We start from the raw sequence: 21,881 nt of genomic DNA, 5'->3' as shown, positions 1-21,881 counted from the left end.
CCACAGCCCTGTACTCAAGTGATATTGGTATCGTCCACACGTCCCGATAAGACTAAAAAGAAGCCACCTTTCGTGAGATTCATAGGATTCCGAATTCACATTTGCTTCGCGATTCTCGGAATCAGGGATGGGGCTACTTCGGCGTCGCCATTTTGGCGCCTGGACATACCCATACTCTGGCTATATCTCTCCATTCCGAGAACTGTATTATCTATCGGAGAGGAGGGGAATGGTTGAAGGAATATGGTGCTGTAATATTAGAGTTCTCAAACACGCGGCTCGCGTGAGCACGTGGTGCGGCACGTGTCTGAATTTTGTATTTTAAAATATTTGACGATCGTTAATCGTCACATATCTTTTTCAGATTTGTAAAATTTACTAAAGAATCGCTCCAAGAACCTTAAACTACTCATCTGCTATTACAGTAGTTCTTAACCTTTCCCCCTCCAGCGCCCCATTTCAAAAATTGCCGTGCTCTGCCGCCCTCACCCCATATTTTTGGGACTGCAATAAAAACAATGGGTTAGAGCAGTGGTTCCCAACCTTTTTCGGTGGCAGGGCCAAATTTATAGTTTCAGAGTACGGCCGGGGCCGCACGAATACCAAGGCAACGAAAGGAACCCAAAATTTTCACAAAAATATGAAAATTGGCATTGTTCCGATCATTCGCTTGACGCCATTGACCATTGTGTTGTCGCGCTCCCGTTGCTCAGAACAATTAACAATTGCTGGCTATTTCGGAGTAGTTTTATTGCCCTGGCTAGATTTCAATTCGTATTTTTGGAATCAGTGCGACACTTGCTTTCGATAAACACCGACATATCAAATTTTTCGGACGCTTGGGTCGCGAGCTATAGGACTACCAATTATGCTGCTTTTTGCCGACTAAACAGTGCGCATCTCGGCGTATTCAATCGTGAGTCACTTGTTGCAAATCTATCCGTAAATTAGTTATCAATAACCAGGGCCGTAACAGCACTTCATCAGGCCCCCAAAACGTTGCTCGTGGGCCCCCCATAGGGCGATAAACAGAACTTCGAAGCCCCCAGACCCCCTCAGGCTAGATGGCTGTTTACCGCTATTTATCATCTAAATCGGGTGTCCGTTTTAGGCAGCTTCTCTCGACTAATCGCGCGAAGCGCGAAAAATTTCTATAACTCATGATTGAATCGGGATGGCCATATCTATTGGTATCAAAGTTTATCCTCTCTCTGCTCACGTAATCAGATTGACCGGTTGAGCCGAGTGAGTTTTGTTTGAAAAGGTAGGACCACTCAATAATAATTAAACATCTTCGGGCGTATACCGTTGGCAGGAACGAAACAGCATTTCGTCAGGCACCCCAAAACACTTACGTCTTGAGCTCCCATAGGGTGATAAACCGAGCCCCCGTGCCGTTGTTCGCTTCAGCCACGAAATCGGGATCCCCGTTTAGTGGGCCAGCGTAGAGCGCGAAAATTTTCGATAATTCAAAATAAAATAGGTCAATAAGATCGGGAATTGCATATATATTGCTATCAATTACTTGTCCTCTCTGCTCACATAATCAGATTTACCGGTATAGCTGAGTGAGGTGTCTTGGAAACTGTAGGGCCCGTAAATAATAATATGACATATTCGGACGGGCGGACCCGTTGGTACGACTTCGTTACATGATGTTATTTGTTATTTCATGACCTCCAGTCTGCTATATCAAGAAATATAGAATCGCCCAAACATACTAAACTAAAAGATGCACACTATTTCAAATTGGTAGTTCTTAACTGGCATATAATTCTTCCCTGCGGGATGGTAGCCTATTTGTCTCGTGACGTTCAGATTGCCAAGACAGGAACATACGGCATCAGTCATTAAGGCGCCTATGGTCAATTATACCCAGTGGCGGCTCGTGACAATATCGGGTGGTGGGGCAAGGGCGGCAAGCGACTTTTTATCAAGATGACGTCACAATGACGTTTTCCAATGTAAACATGTAACTTAATGATGTTACGGTAACATGAATTTCCCGACAACAGTGATTTTAACGTATGTGCCACGAGAGGTCTGCCGGTGAGCTGTGACTTGAAGTGTGGTAACTGCGTAAACGGCGTACGGAACAAAGATTCAACGCGGTTCATGTTCGCACTAGACCTGACTAATTATCTGCAGAAATGGAAATGACTATAACTCGAGAGATTGCGTAAGCCTAATTGGAAAGGTCAACGAGTTCGGACACATACCCAATTGTTATCTCATACATTGGGCATGTCATATTGAATCCAAAACATCATTCTGAAGAACCAAGAATAGCAGTCTCGGAAACTCGGTCTCGGTACAGCATAGGAGATTTTGGCCTTGAAACTGGAGACTGTAACACGACACATATGGTTTTATTACTGTCTATAGGTCTGCTGCGAAATCGCCTTTGGAAAATATATTACCGAATATATACGTGAGTGAAAGCCGTACACTGTTACATGACATCATCGAGAAGTAGCCTCATGGCTCTTTTCGGTATGGTACACTGTCAAAATAATGCAAACAGACCGAATTTTGCGTAAAATTTACTCAGGAATAGGCTGATCAAGTGATCAGCTGTTAGCCGACATCGAAAACGAAATAGCTGTCGCGCTTGACAGGGGGTTGTAAGCAAATGACTTGAAGGCCACAATTTCACGGTGAAATTGACATTGGAGAATATAATATCAAAGTAAATATTTGAATGCAAATGAGAATGATATCATCATCTCGTCACCTATCTCAGTATGGAACACAGTTAACGTTACCACAGATACACCGGCTTTTGCGTGAAATCCGCAATGCGTTGTAGGCTAAAGTGTCAGATCTGAGCACATCTCTACCATATTCGACCTTGATAACGAAATTACTGCCCTAATCATTGAGTGTCAACCTTGAGACTTGGCACAGCGTTCGATACTAAAATCAAAACACACCGTGCAAAATCTCATGACAGATCTATGTAAGGAGCATCGTTAAAATCAATAGAGACCAATACCGGCTTTGCGTAAAATCTGTTAGCGATAAATGACGAGTCAGCTCTCACTCGACTTAAGGAAATGAAATGACCACTAACATAGTTCAGTGACAAACTTAAAACTTGGTACAGCGTTCGATACTAACATTAAGACTTACCGTGCCAAATGTCATAACCGATCTCAGTATTGAACATCGTCAAAATCAATGGATACCAATACCGGCTTTCGAGTAAAATCTGTTTGCGATACATGACGGATCAGCACACACTCAACTTCGGAAACGGATTTACTACCCTAAACTTTAAGTAGAAACCCTGAAACTTGGGGCAATGTTAAATACCACCATCACGACATGACATACCAAGTTTCAAGAGTTTTCATGGTCCGAAACACCATCAAAATCGACCTATACCAGCAAAGGTCGACTAAACGCATATGACGGTAACCGAGTTCAGATATAGATACGATTGTTACATCACACCTTAGGGGCACAGACCTATTGAGCCCCGGTTGCTCGGTAATTTTATGAATAAGAGAGAGTAAATCACCGTTTCTTTATTGTGCGCGGCTTTGAGAGAATAGACAGTCAAAGCTTGTTATGAGCGCAACCGGGGCAAGCCCCGGCTAGGCATTCGCAAAGCGAAAACACAGAAGAGGACTCGATTTTCGCAGAGACTTCGCTATATATGGGCATTTACAAGCGAAAGGACAAGAAGAATACGATTTTCGCTGTGATTTCGGTATATATAGATTGTTGTGCGTCTATAAATGGTAAAGAATTGTTATTGAACAGAATTTTAGGTGGGGCAATGCCCCAGTTTCCCTATAGGACGAGCCGCCACTGATTATACCTATATGTATTTTGAATATACATAACGAAATTTTCGGTCAGCGTAAGGGCAGTCCTTTTCGGCCAAGGTTTTCTCGCTGCCGATCGTTCTGGCACACTTCTTGGAGTCGCATGTTACATGGCCTAAAACTTTATATGTCTTCGTGCGTCGTGGCGCGGTAATGGCCAACGCCGATATGCACACTTCTATAAATCTTGCGTATTTTATCTTGGTCGAAGAGTACCCAATAACTAAGGTACTTGAAAACTTGAAATCGCGCGCAGCGCCAAAAATCTTTGAAAAAGTTGCATAAAACTTCACAAAATACTCTATAATTTATGCTAATTCACTAAACAATTTTGGGCCCCCTTCGAGCTCGCTCCCCCCAATTGGAGGGCTTGGGGTGCGGCAGTTACGGTCCTGTCAATACCTATATCTATACCTATATCTATAGGTACTGCCCGTTCAACTCGAAAGTTAGGGCACATTGCACTGAAACAGCAGTGACGTAATCTTAGCAGTCTGCTCACAACTTTCCTGCAATCCTAATTGAAAACTCCAGACTCCAGCCAAGCAAGAGTATTTTATAAATATATATTTTTTTTCATAAATCGATTTCTCAATATTTTAGTGGGGGCCGCAAGAAGGCTAGCTGGGGGCCGCGGTTGGGAATCCCTGGGTTAGAGGCAAGGCCGTGATAGCACTTCATCAGCTTCCTCAAAACGTCGGTCTTGGCCCCAAACCACCCCGTCGAAGGATTTCGTTTCGATCAGCAAAGTTCATGTGGCCTGGTCGCGCTATAGGCGCGAATATTATCTATATTGCATGAATGAATCGGTCCAGAATTATGATAATTGCAAATATATATATCTATAATTTTTTTATCCTCTTAGCCCCCGTGATCAGAATTACCGGTAGCGCTGAGTGAGGTGTTATCTTGGAAAATGTCGGGCACGTAATTATTAATTAAATATATTCGGGCGGGCTAGTTGGTGCAATTACTTCGTTTCATAATCATAGTGTCCTAAATGGTGGTAACACAGCGAGATTGAACGTCTCACTGCGTTTGGGATACGTCGTACTTTCCATTTGTCCAAAGGCAATTTTACGGCCAATTTCGACTGACTTACCGAGCGCTAAATTCGATAAAATGGGTATCAATGGAAAGGTGCTGCTGTACTGATTGCTACAATATAGTTGTTATTTTTCTCGTGGCCCTGGAACTCTCCAAAATCAGCCTCGAATTTCTCATTATAATGTAGATGGGTATTGTGACCTAACAATGCTGTCTGGGTCTTGCTCCTGAGCTGCGGTCTTGTTTTGCCAGACGGTATTGATGCGTCACAATATGAAACTCCATCACAATGCGAAATTCGTGGCTGATTTTGAGGGGTTGCAGGGTCATGAGAAGAATTAAGTTTATATTTTCGTAAAAACACTCATTGATATGTCCTACTACTACTACATCATGTACTTAGTACTGCGATGTCATTTTTCTTCAGCGCCCCTCATACCACCCCTGAGCCAAGCGCCCCCGATATCGTTACCCGAGCGTTTCCGCCACCTTCAAGATCCAAATCGCCCCTTTGGGTGCGCTGGAGGGAGGGTTAAGAACTACTGTGCTATTACGTCACGTTGCCTATTCATGATCATAAAACGTGACTCGGGGATGATTCGTGACTAAAATGGAGACTTGGAATTGGGCGCGACTATTCATAGAATTATTCAGACTCCGATTGACTTTCAGACAAAATGAAAATGCCTCGAGTTGACTCCGAGTGACTCGGAACGACGTGACTTGCTTTCAACCATAGACGCAACAAACTATTCCCGTGTCATGGGAGATAGTAATAGATCAGAAAGTCGTAGCTTGGTGTTTCGCTGTCACAGCAAGCCGTTATGGCAAACATTGGCATTCTGTGGCTGCCTTGTTGTATATAATTAGTTCACATCTTGGGTCCGTCTATTCGTGTTATTAACGCCACTTAAAGGTAGTGAGTAACGCAGCGGACAATTTCGTTCATTCAAATAGGCCTACTTGGGAATACATTGTATACCGCTATTAATGTTGCGACCCGCGGCGTCATCAAAAACTAGGAAATTAGCGCACAAGCACATATGAGTTTGAGACCGATGTGTTACGTGAACGATTGGTGTCTGTTTGGTAGTTGCAAGACCTGTTTCTGCAAAGCAACTAATATCTGGTTTTATGGCTTTGCTGTACACATTACTCTCCGCGAAAAGACTGTCCGTCTATTCCCATCCAAAGTGTGGCACACGAAAGCACAACCTAACTCAGAATTATACCGCTATTTTAAATACAACGTATACATTCGTGCTCAGATACCTTTCCACCTTCCTACGAGCTAGCGTCGTTTGGAATAATATGTTGTGTTTGATTTATACCGTGGTGTTAGTCTTAGGTAGGTTCTGGTTTCGCGTACCAGGGTTGTATATTCACACCCGGTATATCACGCTATCTATTTAGCCCGATCGATCTCCCACCTCATAATAGTCTGGTAGGTGATTGCTAGTCGGACCGAGAAAAGGTTCAGCAAAACAATTGAACGCAAATTAGTAATTAAGACTCTTCATTATTAGTGTAACCAGTGCAAGATCAGACGTGCATCCATTCGCCATGATTAGAGCGAGCCATTACATCATGTCGCGTCAGAATACACAGTCGCCAAGGTGAAACTATTGTGACATGCAGCGGTTAATATTTGTAATTCAAAGCTGACAAGAAGCAATGTGTAGTTTCCAGTAAAGTGCGGGGGGCATTTGAGCACGAGTTTGTCTGTTACGCTTTAAAGCGCCAGCTTAAGGAATATTTCGCTCGTTCGTCCATAGTTTAGTACAGGAATGGGGTACCCGTTAGCGCTAAAAGGGAGCATAAATTGAGAAGTATTTCGGCCGGGCCACATCATTAATTCCTTATAAAAATGCCCGAAGTGCGTCATGCGATTTTATAACTAGAGAGTGGAAAAGCTAGCAGCACTATAATAAGAAGTCTGCTGAAGGCGAAGTCATTCTCACTCATAGCTCTATCTCCGGGTTTTCATCGATTATATAGCGATTTAGTCGGGAGAGTAAGTTGCTCACAGAATGACGTGGCTGAAATCTTCAGTGATTTGAATTATGTCGCCACTACAGTTCTTTATATGCTTCATTGGTGAAAACTGTCATGTTTAGATTGTAAAATTACACTCCTAGGATCAACAGTACACAGGCTATGTATTGAGCTAACAATCATCAAATCATATATTGGGTGTAACGCAAAGTATACTAAATTGTTATCTGTTACCGGATTAGGCGATTGAGCGGGTGTTACGTGGAAATGTTAGGTCAGGTTTCATATCCCATAAAGGAACATATGCGATATTGAATATAAATTACCGAAATTTCTGTTATTTCAAGGGAACGAGCACTTCAAATACTTTGCTATTGTTTTATCTGCAGCTAGGGTTGCATTAAACATGTTCCAAAAAGTATTTGAAAACGAGACCTTTAATAAAATTGTGTTTTTTGTTCAAATGGTCGTGTTATTATGCCATAGGTGAGTAAATACTTTCCAAAAACATGTGGTATGAGGCGACGGACGATTTGCTCCCAATAAAGCGATGTATACGATATGACATGTTTGGAACCCTGTCATCGGTTCAAGAATTGTGGCTTTGCACCTAGATATAGATCATTGGATCACTAGATCGTTTATGAGAGGCGTTCGAGCCCTGATTCGTCAACGGACACATATTTACCCCACATCTTCCAATATCAATGTCAACCCAATGTGACGTCACAATTATTCTTGTGCCGTGGCTAAAAAAACATGTTTCAAGTACGGGCCATGTCTTTACCTGTTTGTTTAAAATTGGTGTTTGTTTTAAATGCAACCCTATCGGCAGCTTATACTCTGCCATGTAATTGATAGGAGGGCACAGTGCAGAAGTCAGCACGGCACACTTACCCATCCTAGATTCAGAAGATATATTTGTTCATAACTTTATCCGTCTAATGCACGGGTCACCAATTCGCGAACGGAACGTGACAGGCCAGCTCATATTCTGCGGCACGCGGCTTCGCTGAGGGCTTCGAAAAGACACTTGATGTAATGCCAAGATAATTCCGGCGTCGCAACGGTGAACAAGTTTACAATAATATCATCTCATACACTCATCAGCATCAGTCCTCACTATGTCATATAGCCCATTGTCGATGACTTGCTCGGATAGATGATCAGTTTAATTGAATCATACTGATCTTTGACAACCGTAGCAACGTAATTAATAACAATCACAAGCTATACCACTTAATTACAAAAAGTCGAATGTTTTCGAACTATTCCTAATCATGAGTAGGACTATTCCTAATCGTGAGTACTGAAAAATACAAACACAGAATTTTTTTAAGCGACTGTTAAACAACCAGAAGTTTCGAGACTGGCAACGACTAACAACGAATACGCTACAAGAGGTGGCGGGTTTGGGTTACAGTTGGGGTTCGGTTATCCTAAGATCAGGGTTTTGGGTGAGCGGATATTAGGGTTGGAGGTGTATTAGGGTTGGGAGTGGGGGTATTAGGGTTGAATGTTGGTCAGGTTTACGGGTGGCGGATATTATGATTGGGACTGAGGGATACGATACTCCCAACCCTAATCTTAGGACACCCGAACCCTAATACCACACCCCATTCTAATCTTGGGATACTCTGAATCACCCACAACCCTAATCTTTGGATGCCCTGACCCCAACCCTAACCCGCAACAATAATATCCCCGTACACGTAAACCTAATATTCCCCACCCGCAAACCTAATATTCTGCACCCACAACACCAATCCCAACGCGGAAAACAGTTTATTCTAACGTTTATAAATTTTGGCATCTGCATGGGAAACAGTTATTGGTGTCGCGGGGAACACTGGTTGGTTCTTGACCACAAAATGAAGAAGCGCCAATTATTTTATGTTGTGCTTGTCAGGTCTGAAAAACAATGTACGTTATTGAAATTGTAAGCATGCGAAAATTTTATCAAATTGCAATTACACAAAATTAAACTGCTCAAATTGTAATTACAAATTGCAATTACATGAAAAATTAAATTCATTCAGCTCATTTACAAATTACAACTGACCCAACTCTGGTTCACACCATCCCTAACCACGGGAGTTGTTTGATCGCGCAATGTAACTTCTCGAATTTCAACGAAGTCACAAAATAACTGTATATAAATCTGCCACACGTCCGCCAGAGGCATACTAGCATTTGCTAACGATATATTCTAGACTGTGGTTTTTCCTAACCTGGGCTCCAGCGCCCCTCAGGGGGCGATTTGGGTATTGAAAGGAGCAGAAAGCTCAGGGACGATATGGGGGGCGATGGCCTCATGTGGGCGGTGTGGGAGCGCTGAAGAATAATGGCGTCGCAGTAGTTGGTGTAGTAGGTCATATGATTATTGAGAATATAGTAGCACAATAAGTCTATATATTCCTCAGTTCTCATTGGAAATTAGCAGTGGATGAAATCAAATCTCGGAATTATTCGTCGCTCTGTGCATGAATACATACCAGTGATGTTTTCAACGTGTTTCCATGAACGCAGTGGTTTAACAATATAATTCATGGAAATTGAATTGCGCGCATACTTTTAGATCGATAATTACCCGTTAAAACACTCCAGTCACGCTAGCTCGGGTTATTTCCCACAAAATGTTTCGCCCTAGGTACTGTATCCAGCAGCGCACAGCGTGTCGAAATCGAAGAGGCACTGTATACCAGTTTTGAGAGCGAGAGAGCCTTTTGTACGTTGAATGTGCTTTTTCACTAAAATGATAAATTCACATACGTGTATTCGAGAGCTACAAAATTGAATCGTCATAATACTTCTACGTTGCATCATAAAGGATGATACTGTTTAGCTTTGTGATCCACGACCTCACATGACCGTTTTTTAATATGAATCGATTTGTTTCAAATATACATCCATGTTAAACTGGGTGTGGTAATAAATTTAATGTAAGCAAATATCTCTACCACATTCTCAGTTGATTTACTTGTCACACAAAGCAATAACATGAAACCCAATACAATTGGCTCCCCGTATTGCCAATCACAGGTCGGGATGTGTACATGTACAGGTAGGCCTACACTGTACATCAGGATTAAACCAGATGGCACCAGTCCGTTCCCGATGGCTCTTATAACAATCTTGATCCGATCCCGAATTTTGCACAAGCAATTATTATATCGTTGATTAGTCGAGTGCCCTCGCGCACGATTCAAGCGCGAAATATTTCCATGCTAAAATGCTTACCCGAAAGGTTCAACCGCACTTGGACCTCTTGCCCATTCTTATTTACTACAGGCCTTAAATATAAGAGACGTCAGACCTCGGCAGTTTTTGAAAGGGGCGCTGGAGGAGAAAAGGTTAAGAGCCACAAACACGCGGCAAATTTGACTCACTATCGTTGATAAGCAGTGACGTCGGCTGTGGCTCGTTATTCAAAATGAAAAGAAACTGGTCATCATGAGTTTTTCGAAACCGTCGATTTGGATGTGTAGAGTGGCGCTGATCGTAGATCATTTGCTAAAGTGTCTAAACTATTTTTGTTTCGCTCTTGCAATATTGCGACCAGCGGAGCATAACAAGTCATAAAATTACCCCATTTACCCATTTTGATTTGGTGACCCTTATGGAATATAAACAACTTTTTGTAGTGATAGGTAGATTGCGGTCTCATAACATATTTGACTTCTGTTTATCACACACTGTTGCTTCAAGTTCATTTAAATTTACATTGATTTCATTCGTGTTCGCGATGTTTCGTTGTCTTCGGAAAGCGCTCGGATTGCTCAAGGAAGAAGAACCAGTGCAACCCTTGGAAATAGTACGAGGTATACACATAACAAGCACACAAATTCAAACGGTGATTGATGACAGTATTGGAAAAGCCCTTCCGATATTGAGGGCGTTTCAATATATATATATATATATGAAGTATATGTAACACATTTCCGTTGAAAACTACTCTTATGGCTGACATATTGAAAGGGTCACCGTATTTCAAACGAAGCCCAGTTTTGTCCATGACATTTCCTGGGAGTGTTTTCTTATTGTAACATTTGGATTCTTGTCACAGTGAGTCCATCTACTTTGTATATGATTGGTGGTAGCCCTGGCGCGGATGACGCGAGGATGCTTACCAATTCCAACAGTACGATTTGGCAGAGAGAATATGGAGTGTGATCGAAGAGACCATACCCGAAGCAAGGTGGTCATAACTGATATTTTCAAATTCTAATCCCAAACTGGTTTCTATGTGCTATGCAATTTTGATTTAGAAGTGCGTTTTCGGTTGTCACATACCGTGATTGCATGTGGGTTATAGGCGGAAAAGATGGTGCTGGTCGCATTACTAACACTGTGTTTGTGTACAATCCCAATGCGAGTGCTCGCGAACGTTGGAGATGCGGCACGCCTATGAATCACGCTAGGCACGGCTTGTGTGCTGCAGTACTCGAAGGAAAATTGTACGCGATTGGAGGCACTGATGCGGAGGGAGGTCTGTGAACATTATTTTGTCAATGGCAATCGTCTTGGGAATGATGCCAAATTATACTGTACGTGATCTGATCTCTATGTAATCCATAACCTGTAATAATTCCCTAATCACAACCTCCCATCTAGTATCACTTTCAGAAGTTATTGGCAACGAATTATCTCTACTTTTTCGGATAGCATAATAAGTTTTTTCCTACTGGAAATACTTACCTAGGTGGTTATGATCGTCTTACTTCCAATTTTACTCAATAGTTTATTAGACATTAGTAGTACTTTGTGCACTTTGGTTTCTGTAAAATAGAATGTAGCTCTGACACAAGTTTGCATCACGTTCGTGAATGCAATTATCACATAGCAACTGGGGGAAATAGCCCCATTTCACCGCAACTGGCAATACTAGCGGAAATTATCACTACTTAGATGTGTCATCGGTCATTATGCGTTTGACGTCGAGATGCACCCAGCGAATGCAAAAGCATAGTACCCTCCAATCAACTCGAGTTCTTAACCTAGTCTGCTTTTTGAAACCGCTAGAGTACTTTTCAGCTTTTTGTTTTCAAACTTTCGCTTCTACTTTCACTCAAAATACCTAGGAAATCGCTACTTACGTCAATTCCGCCTGTACATTTTTGATCACCTCTGCGCCAATTAATTCTTACATAATCTAAAAGCCAAGCTTTTTTTGTAATGCAAAATCCATCCGAATCCCCAAGCGTCAACGTAACCTGATGCGAGCATTCATGTAAGCATTCACCCCTAGCACAATTTACAGAGATTACACAGAATCTGGATTTAAAATGAGGATAGTTCTTTGACGATCCGCGAGGTCTGCGGTTTCACCTGTTGGGTAGATCAAACCCCACGATACGCCCAGTCCGCCGTAAATAAATCGTGAAATGAGACCGCAGCACGGGGGCCTACCAGTGATGAGCGGATAATGATTTCTGAGAATCCGAATCCGTCCGACAGCCCCAGTCTCTGAGTTACTATATCCGTCCGAATCCGAACAATCTCAGCCAAAAATCCACGCGAATCCGAATAATCCCGTTCAGAATCCGAAAAGTCCGAATCGAATAACTTTTCCGAATAATCCTAATTGTACAACTGAACTGTGAGTAGTATTTACAAAAGGTGGTCAAAGTAGTCAAGAAAGCTACTCAAGTAGAAGTAGAAGTAGCGACGCAAAAATCTACTCGAGTACGAGTAGAAGTACTTCTTCCATAAGTAACCTCAAACTACTTCAAGTAGAAGTAGAATTGACTGACTTTAAATCTAATAAAGTAAGTAGTTTTGAAAACGGTCGTAATTGGTTTGCATGGACTATCAAAGCTTCAAATTAAGCTATGCGGAAGGGGCCGGGATTTTGATTCGTATTGATGTATCCCAGGAGAGGTCTCAATTTTTGACAAAACAAGCATACGCCGGCATCATAGGATGCAAATTATAGTACTGATATGAAAATGTGATACTAATCCTTTGTTAACTCGAACACCCGGTTTTAGAAAATATCATGACATGGCGGTCTACCCAATATTATAAGGCCCCTAGTTTGGGCGAAGAGCAATACGGAGAAGCTGTATCGGATATGGTTTCAACACTTTGCGCGATTAGTATAGGCCTACGTTAATAAAAATATGGTGGATCGTAAAATTACCATATAGTGTAGCTTTACTTTCGGAAAATAGAGGCATTACTACACTTGCTTTTACACTTCAACATGTATATTCTGCAGATAAAAGAACTGAAAGTAATTAATCAAAACTCAAAGTATGATTTTCGGAATTGAACGAGAAATACAAATACCACGTTTAAAAAGCGGAAAAGATATTTCATGTCTTTTTTCCAGAAAGTTTCGAAGGTGGTCAGCTAAAACAGGAGTAACTTTCAAAAAAGCCGGAGTCCACTTTTCCAGATTAGCACTCGTCACGGGCTGCTAGATTACGATATCATAGGTAATTGCCCGATTGCGAAACGGTAGTTTCAAGCGACAACGCCGTATGAGCGGAACCACGCAATTCGGTACCTAAATTACATTCATCGCTACTTTCGCGGAAACATTTGTCGCTCCATAATTACTGTGCACGAAGCGCAACAAAAGTTCTGGGCCTTACTTGACTTTTATGAAAATTAAATGTTAGTACTCCGTGAAAACAGCCCTGAAATTCCTCAGGCTATCTTTCTTATTGGAGGATTAAACTACTTCTACTTTACAAACGGAAAATAGAAAATTAAGTAAGTAGATCACAAAATATTACGAAGTAGAAGTAGAGAAATTCAGATCTACTTGAGTAAGTACCAGAAGTATAGGAAAAATACTTGAGTACTTCGAAAAAGTAAAAGTACTTCGTTACTGACCATCATGGGTAGCCTATTTACAAAGGCTAAGATTGGAGTTAGCTGATACATATTTGCTTGGACCTACGACAGAACAACTGTAGAGTGTTACCAGTCTTATCAGAGCGAGTTTACTGTCCGTGCTGGTTATCGAGCTGACGATTTTTTTTCTTTTGAGATGAAATCACGTCACGTCAAGTCACGTCTGGTAAGAACTATCCAAAAATATCCGAAACAGAAGTTACAATCTCCGAAAAAGACCCGACTGTCTCGAAATCGTGCAAAATCCGGTCCGAACCCCATCCGAGTCCATCCGATGCTCATCACTGGGTCTACCCTATTGCCAGAGCCATCCTAGAAATCGTTAAGGGTCATTGCGTACCGTTGTGCTTCAATATTCGGGAGTGTCTACACTACATGTATGCTTTGTAAGTTCTCTGCGTTTCCAGTAGCTCAATATTGATATCTTCACGCTGAAACAATAGAAGCATCCACGTATCCACGGTAAATTGCACCTGAATGGGACGGTATTGTAACGGGTGAATAACGCCAGTGACGTATCGGAAGGGGGTTTCCCGCCACATGTTTCGTGTTTGTGCTTGAGAAACGTAGTATTCGAAGGGTTCTTTAATTTCGTTATATTTTGTTCGTTTTAGAGCGAGTTGAAATATTGTTAACCGTTAAATAAATGCTATGAAAAGTATGATGACTACTGGAAGAATAACGTGTTAATAACAAGGCCGCTGAAGAAGAATTATACTACTGTAACAGTCCAAGACCGCAACCGACTTCAATCATAAGACAAGTAACTGTTACATTAAAGTTAACAATATAACTATCGATCAAGAAAGTACATGATGGCGCATGATGCCAATGGAAGTGTTATGAAGCTACAAGAAGAACCTATGATGGCACATGATGTCAATACAAGCATAATGAAGCTGCAAATGATAGTCAAGAACCTACAACAGCTATATTTGGAAGTGGAGAATCTCATGCTTAATCAGGAAAATAAAAGCTTAGTGATATCGAAATCAAAGATCATTGATGAAGTCTTTGACGAGTATTCAAGTACTAAAAACATCTGTGTCAGCCTTCTCCATGACCAGGGAGATCTGACAGTGAGAATCAAACTCGAATATGAAAATGAAGTCAAGGCATTTCAAGAAGTCAAATTACACATAAACGATTGGATGTGTAAAGGCGTGAAGGATGATACTCAAGAATGGTGTAAGAGATCAACTAAAAGCAAAAAATCTCTCAGATCGCAAAGATCCAGTCTCTCGTCACTATGTAATTCATCCACTGCAACAAGACGCATAGAAGCTATTGCTTTGAGGGAGCATGCAAAATTGGAATTATCTCAATTACCAAAAAAGGTTGAACTCGATACCAGGCAAAGAGAACTTGAAACCGAACAAAAGGCTATGGAATTACAACACAAGTACGAAGCAGCATGCTTGGAGGCTGAAATATGGGAAAATGCTGAAGAAGAACACGGCGGAAATGAAGTTGCGGGTGTGCCAAAGCTAATGAATGCCGTAGACGGAGTCATCAGTGCGGCTAAAGGTAAAATCATAAATTCTTGCATTCCAGTGAATAATGACATTGAACCTATCAATCCTATGAGTTTAATTCCTCAAAAAGAGGAATATGAAGTGGGAGGTTTTACCATGAACAATTCACCGTCCAAAGCAGGTGCCTCAAAAGATAACGATATCCCAATTCTATCTGCACCTGTAGTGCAACCACAAGTTTCTATGCCAGTAAATAATACAGGTTTTGCTGCTGACTTGGCAAATGCAATAGCCTCTGCTATGAATGTTCCAAAAATTGAAATAATGAAATTCAGTGGTTCAGTCACGCAGTATACGCGATTCAAAGAGACATTTCGGGTGAATGTTGTAGAAAAGATATTTGACGATGCTAAACGCCTAGCATTGCTACAACAATATTGTGATGGAAAACCCAAAGAATTGATTCAACATTGTTCCATGTACCCACCTACTGAAGGATATGCTAAAGCAATAGAAATTCTGGATGAACAATATGGTAACCCAATTGTTATTTCACGAAAATGTCTTGATGAATTGATCAAAGCTCCTCCTATTAAATTTGATGATGCTTGTGCGTTAGACGACCTGGCAAACAAGATGAAAGAGTGTTATCTCATTTCATTGCACTTGAATCGGGTGCAAGAATTGAACACATTTGATAATATTGTGAAGCTATCATGTCGCCTGCCCACAAAATATCACAGCAAATGGGAAGATGTTGCAGCTGGATGTGAAGCTGATCAAAAAGATGTTACCTTTCTTGATTTACTAAGATTTGTGACAAAAATATCAAAGGTGGCGAACTCGTCAATGCATAAGGCAATGCAATCTCAAAAGAACGAGGACAAGGGTAAACAACAAGTTAACAAGAAAGTTTTTTCGAATGCTACCCATGCCACCATTGACGACACCTGGAAAGAACGAGAAACTACTTCCTATAAGGAGTCGCAAGAGACGAGATATTACAGAACATGTTCATTATGCTCAGGTGAACATATGATCTCTAGATGCAGAATATTCCTCGAAAAACCAGCTGCACAACGTGTTGCAATTGTAAAGAACGCAGGATTATGCAGCAACTGCCTTTTACGTGGACATATGGCAAAGGTTTGCAGAAATGAGTCTAGGTGTGAAGAAGTAAATTGTGGTAAAAAACATAATACCCTTCTGCATCTGGAAAGCAAAACTGAAAGAAAACAGGAGGATCAGGATGAAACAAATCCAGTTATAAATGCCACAATAGCAAGTACAAATGTGAATGAAGAACCGTATCATTCCCGTGGCGTTTATCTGAACATTGTTCCAGTAAAGATATGTGCAGGTGGTAAGGAACTTGAAGGATATTGTTTCATTGATGATGGAAGTTCATCGTGTATCTGTGATGAGGATCTTATGAGATTCCTTGACATAAGTGGGAAACCCACACGATATTCAATTACAACAGTAAACCAGAAGGAGCCAAGACTGACAGATGGGTTTGCATTGGATTTATATGTGAGATCTTTGGATGGAAAAGGACATGTTCATTTGAAAGATGTACTCACGATTGATTCTCTGCCGGTAACAGCGAACAAACTTCCATCAAAGACTAAGCTGAAGGAGTATGAGTATCTCAATGGCATAGACTTTCCTGAACTAGGAAATAAGAAGGTTCTTTTGATCATTGGGGCTAATGTTCCTCAAGTAATTTGGACTCAGAATCAGAGGAGAGGAAAATTGGATGAACCTATTGCGAAGAAATCCATACTTGGTTGGTCGCTTGTCGGTCCTTCCTTGGTTGAAAATCAGATGAATCATCAATTTCATGTGCATCATATTCTCGTTCATGATAATCTAGAGCAGCAGATCAAAGAGATGTGGAACACAGATTTCAGGGACATTGCATTGACATCAACGCCCACGATGTCGAAAGAAGATGCATACGCCTTAAAAATGGCGGAAGAAAATGTTACATTCTCAAATGGAAAGTATACAGCACCATTGTTATGGAAGCCGGGTTGTCCTAAACTTCCAGATAACCGCAAATTTGTTATGAAAAGGACTCAAAATTTGGGCAAGCGCCTGAAGAAAGATGATGAACTCCGACAAAAATATTGCTCCAAGATGGCTGAGTTCATTAATAAAGGATGGGCGCGCATTATGCCAGAAGAGGAAACGGCGATGCAAGAAACTTCTTGGTATTTGCCCCATCAACCAGTATTATCCGCCAACAAGCCAGGAAAAGTGAGGATAGTTCATGACTGTTCAGCAAGATATATGAATACCTCTCTCAATGAGCAGTTGCTTCACGGGCCCGACATTGCGAATGCCATGCTCAAAGTTTTGTTAAATTTCAGACTGCATAAGTATGGAATCATGGCAGATATTCAGTCTATGTTTCTACAAGTTAAATTGCTCCCACAAGATTGTGATAGTTTGCGATTTTTATTCTGGCCGGATAGTGACCTTGATAAAGAGCCTGTTGATCACCAAATGCTTGTAAATTTATTCGGCAGTACCTGTGCAAGTTTCATAGCCAATTACTGCCTGAAACAAACCGCGGAAGACTTTGGAAATAATTTCACTCCCAATGTTAGTAACTGTGTAAGGAACAATACTTATGTTGATGATTTCCTTCTTGGTGCAGAGAGTACCGAGGAAGGCCAAGAATTGGTGACAGATATCCAGGAATTGGTATCTCTTGGAGGATTTCACCTTACCAAATGGATAAGTAATAGTCAGGAGATCCTGTCTGTTGTACCAGAAAAAGACCGAGGAGTCGCTCAAAATGAGATCAATCTGGAACAAAGTAAATTCGAAAGAGCCCTCGGAGTAAAATGGTGTCTACACAAAGATACTATTGGATTTCAAATCAACTTCAAGTCTGTCCCGATTACGAAACGCTCCATTTTGGGACATCTGAATTCAGTGTTTGATCCTTTGGGAATCATATCGCCAGTGATTTTACAAGCCAAGATTGTATTCCAAGAATTGTGTCGACAGAAGCTTGATTGGGACACAAGAATAGGAGATACGGAGATGAAGATATTCGAAAATTGGATGTCCGACATTGACTATGTGAAGAACATAGAAATACCTCGATGTGTGAAACCACAATCATTCGGGAAAATTGTGTTTCAGCAATTGCATCACTTCGGTGACGCTTCGTCTTGTGCATATGGAGTCGTATCGTACCTCAGACTCGTTAGTGAGGACGGATGCATATACTGCGCCTTCTTACTGAGTAAAACACGACTACGCCCATTGAAAGCTGTATCAATTCCTCGTTTGGAAATGACTGCTGCTGCACTATGTGTAAAAATTGACATGTTTTTACGTGAGGAAACTGATATAAAAGGTGCGGAGTCCATATTCTGGACGGATAGCACGGCCACCATTCAGAGCATCCACAATACGACGACAAGATTTCCAGTATTCATTGCTAACAGGCTTGCAAAGATTGAGGAAGGCTCAGCCCCACATCAGTGGAGGTATGTACCTAGTAAACTGAATCCTGGCGACATCGCCTCACGAGGTATGTCTGCAAAGAAACTGACAAATACAAGCTGGTTCACGGGTCCAGATTTCTTATGGAAACACGAAGATGAATGGCCAAAGATGCCAGTATTACTACCTCCTGAGATTGCTACGACTGTTGCAGTTGATATCAACACCAATCTCGTTGAAAAGCATGAGGATGAACCTTTGGATAAATTGATAAAGTATTATTCTTCATGGTTCAAGCTCAAGAAGGCTGTTGCTTGGATGAGACGTTTCATTCGATATTTGCAAAAAAGTTCTAAAACTGGACTATTGGAAACCGATGAGGTGGAAGAAGCTGAACAGCGAATTATCAAATATGTTCAAGAACGCCAATTTGATAATGTTATTTCAATCTTGAAAGACGAACGTGTCTCCCAGAATGTCACGCCAAAAAAAAGAATTGACCCGGCGCTGCAAAAATTGAATCCGGTGATGATCAATGGGATGCTTCGTGTCGGTGGCCGTATACGGAATGCTCCGGTGGAATTCGATCGCAAGTACCCTTTCATAATACCTAAAAAACATCATGTTGCAGAGCTAATTATTCGTGAATATCATGATAATTCACATCACTGTGGTCCAGCACAAACCTGGACACTCATTCGTCAGAGATTTTGGATTATAAATGGTGCCTCGATGGTGAGACGCACAATTGGCAACTGTATTTCATGCAAAAAACGTAATGCCACAGTCTGTAAGCAGATCATGGCAGATTTGCCGGAGGAAAGACTAAAAAAAGATGATCCTCCATTCTCTCATGTTGGAGTTGACAACTTTGGACACTATCTTGTTAAGCAAGGTAGGAGCTCTGTCAAAAGATGGGGATTGATTGTAACATGTGCAACAACAAGAGCTGTCCATTTGGAAGTTGTGCACTCACTGGATGTTGATTCATTCATTAATGCTCTCAGACGTGTGATTGCAAGGAGGGGAAAGATGTCTACAATCATTTGTGACAATGGTGGTAATTTTGTTGCTGGTGACAAAATATTACGCAAACAGATACAACTCTGGAATTCCAGCAAGTTTAACACGTTTTGTTTGCAACAAGAAATCAAGTTCAAATTCAATCCACCAACAGCCTCTCACTTTGGAGGCTTTTATGAACGATTGATCAGATCAACACGCAAAATTCTGACAATCCTTATGAGTAATCAGATCGTTTCTGATGAGTCATTGGCAACCATGTTTTGTGAAGCTGAAAGTCAACTTAATTCAAGACCGTTGACTCCGATTACTATTGATCTTGATGATCAAGAACCACTATCACCCAACCATTTGCTGCTGCTAAATTGCAAAGGCAATCTGCCGCCTGGAATTTTCGATAAAAATGACTGCTATGCAAGGAAGCGTTGGAAGCAAATACAATACCTTTCTGATCAGTTCTGGCGACGATGGACTCGAGAATATCTACCAACCTTGCAATTGCGTCAAAAGTGGAACTACAAAAAGGAGGATTTGAGAATAGACGATTTGGTACTTGTGGTAGACAACCTTGTGCCAAGAGGAAAATGGCTAACTGGGAGGGTGATAGAGACTATTCCTGACAAGTTCGGCAACGTACGACAAGTCAACTTGAAGACTTCCCATGGACTATTACGCCGTCCCATTGCCAAACTTTGTCTAGTGCAAAAGTCAAGTGTTTAAATTGATGTATTCACCCGTGTTTCTTTAGATCCGATGTTCCGTGATCTGCACATCTGAGGGGGACAATGTAACGGGTGAATAACGCCAGTGACGTATCGGAAGGGGGTTTCCCGCCACATGTTTCGTGTTTGTGCTTGAGAAACGTAGTATCCGAAGGGTTCTTTAATTTCGTTATATTTTGTTCGTTTTAGAGCGAGTTGAAATATTGTTAACCGTTAAATAAATGCTATGAAAAGTATGATGACTACTGGAAGAATAACGTGTTAATAACAAGGCCGCTGAAGAAGAATTATACTAATGTAACAGTCCAAGACCGCAACCGACTTCAATCATAAGACAAGTAACTGTTACAGGTATTGTCGTGTCCGGAACGTTTGATGTGCAAATATCACAACAGATCGCGTCATTCTCCCCCTTCTCGGTCACCTAGTCCCGTATCGAGTAAGGTTATTCTCAATATTTAGTGACTTCATTGGTTCCACTAGCCACAATGTGCTCTCTTGTTACAGCCTCTGATCGCGTTGAAGTCTGGAACGGGGAAGCTTGGGAATTGGGTAAATCGATGATCGTTAAAAGAACCGATTTTTCGGTCGGTGTGCTGGAACAACAGTTATATGCCGTGGGAGGCGATGGGGAGTGCAGGTCAATGAACTTCCCTGTAGAATGCTACATTCCTGAAAGAGACAGATGGACAGCTGTTGGTACACGAGCTTCCCAGTCTATACGACGTGGCGTTGGGGTAGCTGGAAATGTTTTATATTCCGCCGGGGAAACGGGGTTTTCGTGCTTACGTAGAAACTTACGCGGTTTACTTTCGTGGAACCGCGGTCCAGAGCTACCCATCTCAATAGAGGGATTTGACGTTGTTGTAGACTGCACTCAATTGTACATAATCGGAGGGGTGCCGGATGACGAGACAGCAACGAATTTTTGGAGATTTAATACTACGGAAAATTATGATCGCGGTAACTGGCGTCCGTTGCTATCTCCGCTGGGTTCGCCGCGGTATGACGTGAAAGCAGCGCTCCTCTGACAATATCATCGTCACCGTTGTTAGTCTGACAGTGTGGAATTGCATGTGACGTGTGTTGCTGAACTTCGTGTAAACTTTTTAATTTCGCTTTGTTATTTGTTGCTCAATAAAAATGTGTCTGGTCCAGAGTTGCATAAATTACAATTAAAATGACAATTAATCATTGCCTGTTTCAATTACCATACAATTACAATTGGTCAATGCTAAAAATATCAAATTACAATTACAATTACTGTTCAATATGTAATTAATTACAATTACAATTATAATTTCTGTTAAACATGTAATTGATTCGGTAGAGAGGTGTTCTTTGACGACCATAGCGACGTAATTAGCAACATTCTCAAGCTATTCATGTTTCATTCATGATACGTAGAATACCCTTTAATTAAAAAAAATCGAACGTATTCGAACTATTCCTAATCA

The 21,881-nt window shown here is 41.4% G+C and overlaps 2 protein-coding genes across 2 annotated transcripts; both read left to right on the top strand.

Annotated features, from left to right (window-relative positions):
- Positions 1–10,553: 10,553 nt before the first annotated feature.
- Positions 10,554–21,583, top strand: LOC145448586 (uncharacterized). Its single transcript, XM_080327002.1, has 4 exons — positions 10,554–10,696; positions 10,942–11,073; positions 11,144–11,364; positions 20,932–21,583. The coding sequence occupies exons 3-4, from the start codon at positions 11,178–11,180 to the stop codon at positions 21,453–21,455; spliced, it is 711 nt and encodes a 236-aa protein (XP_080183128.1). The 5' UTR covers positions 10,554–10,696; positions 10,942–11,073; positions 11,144–11,177; the 3' UTR covers positions 21,456–21,583.
- LOC145448605 (uncharacterized) lies at positions 14,222–20,660 on the top strand. The gene has a single exon (XM_080327020.1). It carries the CDS (start codon positions 14,552–14,554, stop codon positions 20,420–20,422), a length of 5,871 nt encoding a protein of 1,956 aa, XP_080183146.1. The 5' UTR covers positions 14,222–14,551; the 3' UTR covers positions 20,423–20,660.
- Positions 21,584–21,881: the final 298 nt, after the last annotated feature.

Source organism: Botryllus schlosseri, chromosome 10 (assembly GCF_051294905.1).
Source record: "Botryllus schlosseri isolate E-star chromosome 10, Bs_hap1, whole genome shotgun sequence".
NCBI lineage: Eukaryota > Metazoa > Chordata > Ascidiacea > Stolidobranchia > Styelidae > Botryllus > Botryllus schlosseri.
The sequence above is the reverse complement of the archived record's forward strand: the minus strand, read 5'-3'. Positions and strand labels throughout refer to the sequence as shown.

Bases quoted from the DNA above. Each gene is read 5' to 3' on its own strand.
- LOC145448586 (XM_080327002.1), top strand. From the start codon at position 11,178: ATGTGGGTTATAGGCGGAAAAGATGGTGCTGGTCGCATTACTAACACT. The intron at 11,365-20,931 runs GTCTGTGAACAT...CTCTTGTTACAG, and splicing joins AGGCACTGATGCGGAGGGAG to CCTCTGATCGCGTTGAAGTC.
- LOC145448605 (XM_080327020.1), top strand. From the start codon at position 14,552: ATGATGGCGCATGATGCCAATGGAAGTGTTATGAAGCTACAAGAAGAA.